Source organism: Phaethon lepturus, unplaced genomic scaffold, assembly GCF_000687285.1.
Source record: "Phaethon lepturus isolate BGI_N335 unplaced genomic scaffold, ASM68728v1 scaffold9743, whole genome shotgun sequence".
Taxonomy (NCBI): domain Eukaryota; kingdom Metazoa; phylum Chordata; class Aves; order Phaethontiformes; family Phaethontidae; genus Phaethon; species Phaethon lepturus.
The window spans coordinates 9,920-22,241 of record NW_010531214.1 but is presented as its reverse complement, the minus strand read 5'-3'; the positions used below and the strand labels follow the sequence as shown (position 1 = coordinate 22,241).

General features: G+C 35.2%; 1 protein-coding gene across 1 annotated transcript; it reads left to right on the top strand.

Moving 5' to 3' along the window:
- Positions 1–3,535: 3,535 nt before the first annotated feature.
- Positions 3,536–9,790, top strand: LOC104618782 (alpha-mannosidase 2-like; the record flags this gene model as incomplete). The annotated part of the gene is made up of 3 exons (XM_010284464.1): positions 3,536–3,730; positions 8,597–8,707; positions 9,638–9,790. Coding segments are annotated over 3 exons (459 nt in total), but the record flags the coding sequence as incomplete, so codon positions are not given.
- Positions 9,791–12,322: the final 2,532 nt, after the last annotated feature.

The window sequence follows — 12,322 nt, the reverse complement described above, 5'->3', positions numbered from 1 at the left end:
AGCAGATGTCCGGTAGGTTGACGTCCCCCACCAGAACAAGGGCTAGTGAACGTGAGACTTCTGCCAGTCGCTTATAGAATGTCTCATCTGCCTACCATTCAAGGTAGGTTGTGTTTCAACACAGACAGTTTCCAGTTGGATAACTGTATATGAATGTTGCTGTAAGGTAGTTTAAAAAGGCAGTATTTGCTTTGATTGGAGCTCATTAAGGCAGCACTCAGCTATATCAGTGGCATTTGTCAGAATCTTGCCAGTACGTTAGGTTTGTAAGGCTGACAGTGAGGCTCCATTTACACTGAGTGCTAAACACTGTCATTGAAGTTGAGGAAATAAGAGGAATTAATGCCAGTTTTGAGAGAGCAGTACTTTCATTAATACTTTCAGTTCTCTTCCTGAAGGAAGAGACTGCTCCAGCATGGGTTTGCCAGCAGACTTGCTCCAGCCTGGACTCCTCTTTCCATAGGTCCAGAGGTCCTGCCAGGGACTTGCTCCAGCACAGGGTTCCCATGGGATCACAGCCTCCTTTGAGCATCCACCTGCTCTGGTGTGGGGTCCTCCATGGGCTGCAGGTGGAAATCTGCTGTGGAGCTCCATGGGCTGCAGGGGCACAGCCGGCCTCACCATGGTCTTCACCACGGACTGCAGGGGAATCTCTGCTCCGGTGCCTTGAGCACCTCCTGCCCCTCCTTCTGCTCTGACCTGGAGTCTGCAGAGTTGTTTCTCTCACACATTCTCACTCCTCTTTTCCAGCTGCTGTTCATGTTGTGCAGGTTTTTTTTCCCACTTCCTAAATACATTATCCCAGAGGCGCTACCACCATTGCTGATTGGGTCAGCCTTGGCCATGGTGGGGCAGTTTGGAGCCAGCTGGCACTGGTTCTGTCGGACACAGGGGGAGCTTCTAGCAGCTTCTCACAGAAACCACCTCTGCAGCCTCCCCCCTACCCAAAACCTTGCCATGCAAACCCAGTACATTCCACCCCTCACCTCTGTGAATTACATATTTAAGAGTTATCCTTAAAACCCACATTCATCACACAATCTTCACAAACTTCACTCACATCAACAAAGAATTCCCCACACCAAAATCAAACCAACGTCATGAGAACACCAAAGTGGACAATTTACACAAACTCCAGGCCTTGTCCCTTCGCTACAATTGCAACAACAGAAATTCCCCACAATAGTTTCACTGTCTAGCTTTGCTCACTACATGTTTTGCCCATTACCTCTCACAATTACTATCCTTAGCAATTCCTCATGCTCCACATTGGCCACCAAAAAGGACTGTGGTAGGTTGACCTTGGCTGTATGCCAGTTGCCACCAAGCTGCTCTATCACTCTTCACCAGGACAGGGAAGGGAGAAAACAAGATTGGAAAAAAAACCCTTGTGGGTCAAAATAAAGGCAGTTTAATAAAGCAAAGGCCATGTGCAGAAGCAAAGGGAAAAAAAAAAATTCTCTACTTCCCATCAGCAGGCAATGTCCAGCCACTTCCGAGGAAGCAGGGCTTCAGTACATAGCACTTGCTCTGGAAGACAAATATCATAATAACAAATCCCCCCCGCCTCCACCTCCTCTTAGCTTTTATGGCTGAGCTGACGTCATATGGTATGGAATATCCCTTTGGTCAGTGTGGGTCAGCTGTCCTGACTGTGTCCCCTCCCAAGATCTCGCCCACCCCCAGCCTACTGGCGGGGGGGATGTTGCAGAGACAGCCTTGATGCTGTGTGAGCACCAGCCAGCAGCAGCCAAAACACTGCTGTGTTATCAATACCTTTCTAGCTACCAACACAAAGCACAGCACCATGAGGGCTGCGATGGGGAAAATTAACTCTTACCTCAGTCAGACCCAATACACTGAGGAATGTCTTTTCTGACATTGTGAGGACAGCTAAATGAGTTCTGTTTGTTTTCAGCAAGCACTGTACTTCCACGTGTAAAGTTGCTCTTGATAGAATGATTTTTTAATCACTCTTGCCATAACAAACTGTGGCTCTTCTGCAAGTACATATTTGGGATATCTTACAGTGAGAATTTGCATGTAGATAAAACAATTTTTAAAACGTTTGTTTATATGAAGGCTCACCTTTCTTCTTCTTTCCAACTCCTTGGATTCCCTTAAATCTGAGAAATCTGGAGTTGAGGGGAACTGTGCTGGCTATGGGGCATGCACTTCTTTCTTCAACATGTTTGTAGTGTATGTTAGGCAATGGTTGAAAGCAGAGAGGGAAATGGATGAACATGAATTCTGATTAGGCAAAACCTCTGATCTCAAGTGCTTTGAGTTGGAATGCCCATTGTTTAAAAGTGAATGTGAAAAACTGATCTCAACTCACTGTTGTCGCTGGACAGTACTTCTGTCTTCTGCTTGTTCTCAGGTAACATGCCTAGAACTAGGAATTAATTGCAAGGGCTTTTGATAACGTCTTTTATTTTAAATATTATACTAGGATGAATAAATTATTTGAGTTATTCACGTGTCATTTGTAATATATTCTAGGAGACCTTTTTTTAAGTTCTCAGATGCAAGCAATCAATTTATTTTACAGAGAAGAAAAATGACTGGGTAATAGTAAGAAAACTGACAGTAAAATGTTTTGACTGACTTTAGCACATCTATGGTAATTGCAAAATTTTCACTAAAAATCACCTATAAACAAGCAGGGATTTATCTGATTAATTATGCAAGGAAAAATAAAAGCAAAATAAGTTTTCATTCATTTCTACCTTATTTGCACTAACATTCTAAAACAGAAATTGCCTTTTTAAAGTTCCTTTGTTTTCTTTTCTAGCTTCTGTGGAGCTTTAACTACCTGTTGTGAATATGTAGGACTTGGTCATCCTGGGTTTGTAACACAGCTTCTGCAGCCATGTAAAAGCACTGAAAATACAAAACTTGTAAAAACTTGGGAGGGAGTTCCTTCACTTCCTGCTGGCGTAACATTGAAATAAAACTGCTGAAAGAAGTCTTTTACATTGCAGACCAAGACAAAGATGCTAGTTGCAATTTCTTCCAGAAAACAGTTTTAAGTTAGATTTAAAAAGGAGGGATGTAGGATACAGGCTAGAAGAAAGCAGATAAGAAATTTATGCAGGAAAGGAAGCCTGCAAAACACTATCTGGCTGTCAGTATTCAAGTAGATACTGAATAAATAGGAGTAACTTGCTAAAGTAGTAGCTAGTCTCTTTTTCTAAACGACTTTCGTTTAGACATCAAAAGCTGACATGGAAAACTGAGGAATGGTGTAAAATGAAGTGTCATTTAATTACAATTTTGAAAGATGTACTAATGATTTGTAAAAACAGGAAGTATAACTAGTGCTAGAAAAGAGAATTAGTGAACGATCAGAAGTTTCCAAAAGTCATTAAATGGACAATCCATAAATTAAAATTTTCTATTAAATTAATGGAATCCTATCTAAAGTAAGTGGATTTCAAAATTTAGACATGATGTCTGGTGTATTAGACAAATATTAGACATAATACTGGTGTATTAACTTGATTCTACAAATATTTTCTCTTGTATTTTGCAGAATGAAGAAAAAGCATCAGTCAGTTTTCCCTCACTTCTTAGCCATATGACTTCTTCCTTCCTAAATCATCCTGTAATTCCAATGACAACATATGCAGATTCAGGTGTCCCAGAGATGCTAAGTAGTTTTTCTCCACTCGTGTCATCCATGCCTTGTGACATGCATATGGTCAATCTGAGGACAATCCAATCAAAGGTAAGGTCAAACCACTATTGTTATGAGCAAACATGTGATATAGCTTATTAATATAGTCTAAATCGAATACTTGATTCTGGGAAAGTAATTTGTGATTTTGTTTTTAATATGATACGATAAACTGCAAAGTGATGACAAGTTTTTGCTAATTCTGCAAAAACTAGAGACTTGTGTCTGAGTAATGTGAAATACAGGAATTGTTTTTTCATAATATAATAATATGCATAGTGCATTATTCTGTCTCAGAAGGGGACACATTTCAGTGCATTCGTTGTGCTGGGTACAGTAATTTGTGTTTTTGATAAAAAGTATAGTTTTAAACCCATCTGAGTACATTTGGAAGACTTAAAGAAAATGTACCACATCTTAACATCCATAGAATAAGTTGTTAAAATGCTTTTAAGCTTAAATTCAAGACCTGTTTTAATTATTCTAACATCAGCTTACAGACTTTGGTTCCTGTGAAACTGTTCTCTGGTATGTTTACAAACAAAAAACACCAAAAAACCCAAATAAAAAGTCTGTTCTGTACTTAATTTTTTTTCCTTGCAAAGGAACTTACAGAATTGTAACCACTATATTTCAATTTTCTGTTTGATAAACTAGAATTGTTTGTGCATCCTTCTTCCTCCAGCTCTTGTATAAATTCTTTTCAGTTTTTCAACACTTTTTAAAATGTGGGTATATTAGCTTTATGCTGTATTGCAGTATGACTCACCAGTGCTGTTACCATAGATGAAATCCCTTTTTAATTCTGCCATACTTAGATACTTATAAACTGCAGTTGTCCCTTTCTCGCTTAGAGTGTCTGTGGTGGCTGAGGTAGAACTGCTTATCTAGAATAACCTTGATTTATATTCAGAGTATCTGCAAAACTTGCCATTAGCTACTCTTTTATCATAGTTCTTCATTTTAAGTCTTAAGCCTTATTTTAAAACTTAAAGAATCAGTTTACTTTCTCACACTTTGTCTGATAGTAGTTCAATCTTGTACTCTCCTTCAGCTGTGACTGTTTCTTATTTTGAATTTCAAAGTGGAATAATTCTTGATTCTGTTGGTCTTAGACCTTTGAAGAATTAGGAAGCTTTTTATTGAATTAAATCTTCATGTAAAGTGTGTGTTCCAACCTTCACTGTAAAATCTTTTCATTTATCTCAGCCAGCTCAGCACCACCTGTTTGCTTCAGCATGTCAAGCTCAGGGGCAGACCTTCACGAACACACCCTCTCTCTCTTTTCGAGGCCTAAACTTCCTCCTCCTTGTTGGTATCATGTGGCCATGAAACCTGTTTAATGGAAGGCTGGCTTCCATTTGTTACTAATTCCAGATGTTACTACTCATAGGTGAATTCCATGATTTTATTTGGGCTATACCATCCGCACTATCCCAATCGGTATAAGGTTGTTTGAGGCTATGATCTCTTCCCTGTCCAAAACTGTATATTTCAATGATTACTTGATTGACAGATCTTGAGTTTGCAGCATTACTTTGTGCACTTCATAGTGAAAGTTATCAGTAGTCGTAGGATAGAAGCACTATTGTATAGGTACAGAAAAGTTCTTCCCCCCCGCAGAAATGGTGCTTGCAAAAAATTCTTGCATGCCAAAATGGCATTATTAAATCTCTTCTCACTTTATGCTTCCTTTCTCCATCTTCCAAGAATTTGAATGACAAGTGTGATAATTCTGGCTAATTGACACAATGCAATTTTTTACAGAAATGTAGACTACGCTTCTGTTGCTTTAGCTGTTGAAGTTATCTTCAAGAAATTGTATCATTAGAATTTCACATAAAAATGTACCAAATTAAAATAAAGTATTATTAAGATTTTAGGTAGAAATCAGAATACATGAAAATGCATTAAAGCATAAATAAGAAAAAATGTAAGGGAATTCCTGTCTTCCTTTTAAACTCTGCTCCTCTCAGTGGGAACAATATTGCTATTGTTGTAAGATATATCATCCTGTCATGGAATAGTCCAATGCCTTAGGAATATGAATTTTAAATAAATTTTTAATAAAGCGCCAGTTTTTAAGTTGACACAGATTTTACCTGCTGTAAATGGACTGGGCCTCAAGACTTAAAAACTGAGTACATTTGTCCCTCTATACTAAATATAAACACATATTTTTGTCATGTTGCTTGAACTTTTCAATGCATGTCTGTTAGTTTACAATAATCAGATAAAAAAAGTGTTTAAATGGTTTTTCTTTCTCATCAAAATTTTGACAGCATTGCCCTGGGATACTGCTTATGAGAAAGCCTAGCAAAATTTTTTTCCATCTAGAAGCCTGATGGGAGAAACTACATTTTGTTTCTCAGAGATCTAAATCAAATCAAACTTTGGCAGCTCTTCCAAGAAAGACAGACAGAGATTTGATAGTACAGTAGTTAGGGAATTTTTGCCATATAACAATGCTGTGAAGTTTTACAAGATTAGGGATATTGTTGGTTGTTGAAAATAGAGAAATTTGTTACAGGTTTTCATGCAGTTATCATGGTCATGTTTAGAAGGTATATTTGATGTAAATTAGGTTCATCCTTGCTCAGACATTCCTTAGGCTTGCATACCCTTAATCTAATTTACCTAGATATGATATAAGAAGAGGTAAGTTAAAATAAACGCAGAGGTTTTGGCAACTTGCTCAGTCTTACACCTGCTTTGCTTAGAACGGCTTAATTTATTGCACATGGATGCTATGTGCATGATAAAGCCCTGGGAATTCTAAAAAGTTGACTACTATATCATACATGTTTATACTTACCAAAACGCTTTTCCTGAAGGTATCATTAATTGTTTATTACCTTGCTGTTTTAAATCTTTTGAATGTTAATGAAGATAATATTTAATTTTAAAAACTTACGAGATGACATATGCATACTATCACTTGAAATGCATGAATGTGTTTGTTATGCAGGTGACGACAAGATAATTCCACTGTAACAGAGAAAGTGTTGATACACATTACTGGCTTGTAATTTTTAACATCAGTTTACCCCATAGGAAGTTAGGCTTTTGCAATATGAATTTATTATTTCACTAATCTGATCTTTAGGCAGATGGTACTGTTTTGTGTGCATAAAAATGTCTACTTTTAAGTGCAACACTGTCACACCAGTGACAGTGAAATCTAAGTCAGATATCTGATAGTTGGAGACAGAAAATAATTTTGTCACATCTTCATTATTACCTTACTTAATGTAGAAAGTGGTACTACTCTTCCAATAATAGGATAAGAACTTTTTCAACCATTAATGATAGCAAGTGCTGCAAACTTGTTTGAATATGCTGACTGTAGACACCATTCATTAATTAAAAACCTTATTTTAGGTGGTTATAAGCTAATGTTGTCCATGAAAATCTTCTCAAACTCAGTTTTACTAATGATTTGTAAACTATGTAAAGCTTTTACCAGTCAGTGTTTTACTGCAAAGTATCTGATTTCAATTCCAAATACTGTTGAGTAAATTTTTACTATTTTAAATGAGAAACTGACTTAGAAAACACTAATCAAGTTTAGGAGTTTACCATTTTTTTTGTTATCTGAGTACTTAATACTATGAATTTATCATACAATCAAGTTGTTCCAAATCTCCTTTATTAGGAGACAATTGGTTTGGATCTGAAGCCTGTTAGATTAAGACCTCTCTTGTTTGTTACACATTCAAGAGCTAAAGTATCACAAAAAGCCTAATGCTTATTGGCATAGGTTTCTCCAAGGCAGTAGATACTCACTGAAGTACCAGAAACTAACTTAACTCATGTCAAAGACTTTTGAGAAAAAGCACTAGGACAAAAACAAGTAAACTAGAAATAAGAGAAAAATAGCCCAAAGAGCTGGCATGGCTGCAGATAGAACCATCTGTTTTATTCCATTATTATGTATATAATAAGGTGAAGAGCTGAAGAATGTAAAACAACAACAAAAAAATAAAGTAATGCATCATAGAAAATAAATGACTATGGTCAGTGTAGCGATACAGCAAACAGCTTGCAGCATGAAGAGCATCTTGTCATGTGTCACTTGTGTGGTGTGAAGATCTCTTGAATGCGTATGCATCTATAATGTGAAGATGAATTTCTTTTCTGCTGCTCTTTCTGTACGATTTCATGGGTTTTTATCTCTCAGTGTAAAAGAAAAAAAATGAATTTTTTGTATAAATTGAAGTTTCCCAGCCAGTTCTACGATATGGCACTGTTTTCTGAAGTACATATCAAAACAACATTCTGATTTGAGGCATTTATATGCTGTTCTTGTGACCATGTGTCCTAAGTGATTTTAGTGATTTGGTCCAAACTAGAAAGTTGAGATTGGTTACTCTTTGATGCCCATTGAGGCTAAAGAGCACTCTATGTCTTATCTGTAAACATAAATGTTATTTAATATTTGTATTTTAGTGTGTGGTTTTGTGTACACCTTAAGCTGTGTTAAATATTAGAGGGCACCTTTGCAAAATGAAAGCTTGATGGCAAGTAGTCACAATGAGTATTTAAAATGGACTATTGTAATTAGCATATGATTTCTAGTTTGGTTTTGGTACATAATTTTTCTGTGAAACCACTTAATACAACTGGATAGCTACACTTAAATTCTGAGTTTGTACATGTGCACCTGTTGAGCTTTGCACTTCTTGGTTAACAACCTTTATATTCTGTATCGCTTTCTATATCTACACTCTCTTTGCCGTTTAGTTCTTTCTCTCTTTAGTCTTACAAACATTAAAAGAAACACAACTTCAATCTAGGCTGATTATTTAAGGCATAGGTGGCTCTATTACTGTAAGGTAATGATAATTTTATGAGGTTCTAAAACGTCTTTCTAGCTCTGCTGCTTTCTGAGTAATTTTATATTTTGTTTATTTGTAGGTAGATATTGAGCCATCTGATGAAGCTGCTCTGATTCTTCACAGAAAGGGATTTGACTGTAGATTTTCAAACAGAGGCATGGGTCTTCTGTGTTCCACTACTCAGGGAAAGGTATACTGACATTTTATGGATACCTTTGCTATCAAGTATTGCAGAAACACGGGTATTTAAATCAAATTATGGGTGAAGTCTAGGTAGCTATTTCTCAAGAGTTATACTTTCAGGATAATAGTTAAGTTTATCTTGAAAGCTGCTTTCCCTTTGATAAAGATATGGATGTGCTGGTGTATGGGAGTGACCATGTAAGCATCAACAAGTAAACTTCTAGGTTGGTTTTAATCTCATTAAACTCCAGTAAATGCTGTTTTCATATAACACAGATCAGTATTTCTCAAATAATTTTTAATAGTGTTTTAGAACTTTACTAAGAAGAGTCAAATTACATATTCAGAAGTGTATCTTTAGAATACTATTAACATATACAGAGATTATGTGAACGTTACTTTGAAAACTCTTGCTTATTATAGCCTGTCCTTTGTCTACTCATGCTCGCTTATATGACCTCCACCATTGCAAATATCTGAGTGTTTTGCAACTGCTATAGAATTGATGTAATACATAAAATTATGAAATATAAATCATACAATTTTAATTCTGACACATGGGTGAACTGGATGGTTTTGAATCTGTAGAAATTTTGTAATCAAATTTGGAAATAGGTTTGGAATTTTCTTTAATCAGAAGAGAAAGTGGTGTTTTGTTTGAAACAAGAAGAGGTTTAATCCAAATATTTCTGATCAGTTTTTTAATATATTGATTTAGCCTGCTTTGAAACATGGCAGGTGAACACTGCTTAAAAAGATCTTATTTAGTGTATAGCATTTGAGATGTAGTACTTATAAATATTCATAAACTTTGATGTAAGTATTGCTGTGCGAATACCTGCAAAGAGATGTGTCATTTGGATATTGTTACTGTTTAGGTTAAAGTAAATTTTAACGTACATACTGTATTTTCTAAATACATTTCTTTTTTTTCTAGATAAAGGTGCATAAACTCTTTAACAAATTCAGAGTGGAAAGTCTTACACCCACATCTTTGTCTTTGATGCATTCACCTCCAGATGCCAGAAATTTAAGTGAAATATATATGAGTTCTATGGAGATAAATACATTCCGGATTCGACTAAGATGAAATCTGGCTTTAATACTCAGATAGAGAAGAGGAATCTGCAATTATATCTCCTCTAAGTTTCACGTGCAATAAGAAGCACATTATTATTATTCCAGCTTCTGGATACTGTGAGAAAAACATGCATTCTGTCATTTTTTTGACCAACACAGTGAAAAGCCATGTTGCAAGCAATTTTTTTGGTTGGTGGGGTGTTGTTTTTTTTTTTCTTTTTCATAAAATAGCAACATCAGTATAAGTTAATGCAACAAGTGAAGAAATTTCTAAGGATGTTAACCTCTCAACAGATTAAATCTCAGGTTAAATGCTAACTAATTATGTTTCTGGTGTTTTAATTTTCATAAAGAGGGGATTGGATTTTAAACAGCCTTCTTTGCTGATTGTTGATGAATTTATGTACAAATAATTCAGTGTGGAAAGTCCTGATGCAGCTTGGAAATAAAATGGAATAAAATGTTCTTGTGTAGTAGCTAATGTCCAAATATTTACAATCATTTATATAAATGACAATAATCTCAATTTGTTCCACAATTAATTTCAATTTATTCAACACAAAGGGGATTATTAATTGTGGTAAAATGAAAGCCTGCAGTACTTGTGATAAGTGATGGTAGATTTTAATGCTGCTACCATTCACCTGAGTTATGTAAATAGCAAAACATGAACCTACAAAGTAATTTTGCAATGGAAATGTTTAATAAAACTCCCATTTTGTTACTTGACACACTGGGATATGTGCAATTATTCCATTATCATGTATGATGAGAAATATCCATAATTAACATGAATACAAGATTTTTTATAAAACTCATTTAGATACCGATGTTCTCTGAAATGAGTTTTCTATTTCAAGATTACCATATCAAGATAAATGTGCCTTATTTTTTGATATGTCTTGTTACAATTTTGGTGTCTATGTTAATGTTTTTGGGGGAGGGGTAGTTTATATAATACTTAAGCTGTGTATCTCCTATTTGACAATGCTGGCCACACTCTGATCTATGTCCTCCTGCACCAAGTTTTATTCTAAACATTTTGACTATTTGAATGTATTAAAAGATGTCATAATATGAAACACAGACAAAAAAATAGAATTACTGTAAAATCTAAATTCAGCTGCTTTCAATGAAATTGCAACTTGATGCAGAGAGTTGATAGTAAGCAAGACATAGTTTGCAAACCCATCAAAACATGTGCTTGCATGTCACAGACTGTGGTGACTTGTTAATTCAAAATCATGTGCCTATATTTTAAACAACATTTTTCAAACTTGCAACCTCACTTACATTGCCAGTGTTCACATTACTGAGAATGGAGTCTTACTTTTTGCTTTGTTTTCACATATTAAGTAATTCATATTTAGTGCTGAAGCCATTAAAGTGTGAAAAATATATTCCTAAGTAGAGCTGCTGTTTACAGTTAATATATAAACGTGCACTTGACTATGATCCCATTTCCTAGTCTTCATTTATCTTCATAATTCTTTCTTCTGTCTCTTGCTTATGCTTTACTTTTCCATACATCATTGCTTATCTTTAATATTAATGCATGAAAATTCATCGTAACTGGTAAAAAGCTGTGCTATTTTCTAACTCTAATATTGCCTACTGTATTTAATTTCATCACTGTTGTTCCACAGTGTATCAAATTATATCACGTAGCTACAGGCTATCTTAAAAAAAAAAAAGAAGAAAGTAAAACTTTGCTTTCATGCATTGTCATAGGTTGGATCTCTGTTGGGATTGTGTGGATTTCCCTACTAAATTCAATCTATTGTGTGTTTTGTAATTAATGGAATACTTAGTACCATCTGGTGCAAGTTACATCAAGAATATAAGAACCACTAATCACAAATGGAAGAATCAGATGGATCCAGTAAATGGATGTTTTCATGCAATAAACACGTACTGTAAGTTTTCTTAGCTGTAGTCTTCGAAAATACTATTTTTGTTGGAACTCAAACTTGGTAGAATTGCCAGCAGAAAGTTCTCATAACATTTATTTTGTTGCATCTTCAGAATTAAAATGCTTCAGAGACTTTTATGTGTTCTGTGCAAGAGAGCTTTCAATATATTGTTTCAGTTTTGTTGGGCAGAGGAGTAAAATTTTGATGCAATAAAGTTTTAAAGTATTTTACCTATTGGATTTACATCCAAAAGATGTTTCATATTTGATCTTTCCTTTTATCATCAGCTGTACAATCATGATGCCTGAATCTTCCTTAACCAGCAGATTTAATCTTTCTTCCTTTATTTTGCATTTTTTTTGTGTAAAAACAGAAGAGCCTTCAATCTGGGTCAAAACTCCAGTCAAAGTCTGATAATAAATTTTACTTTAATTGGTTCAGAATGTGGCTGTTGGTGGGTTCTGTTTTGGGTTGTGAGTTTTTTTCCAACAACTCTTAATGAATTCTTATGCTGTATTTTTGTTATATTGGATATTTCAATTAAGTTCTTGTTTTTTTCTGGGCATTGGCCATCTGATTTAATTATATTATTTTCTTTTTTCTATTTTTATAACTGCTGGGTTTAGAAC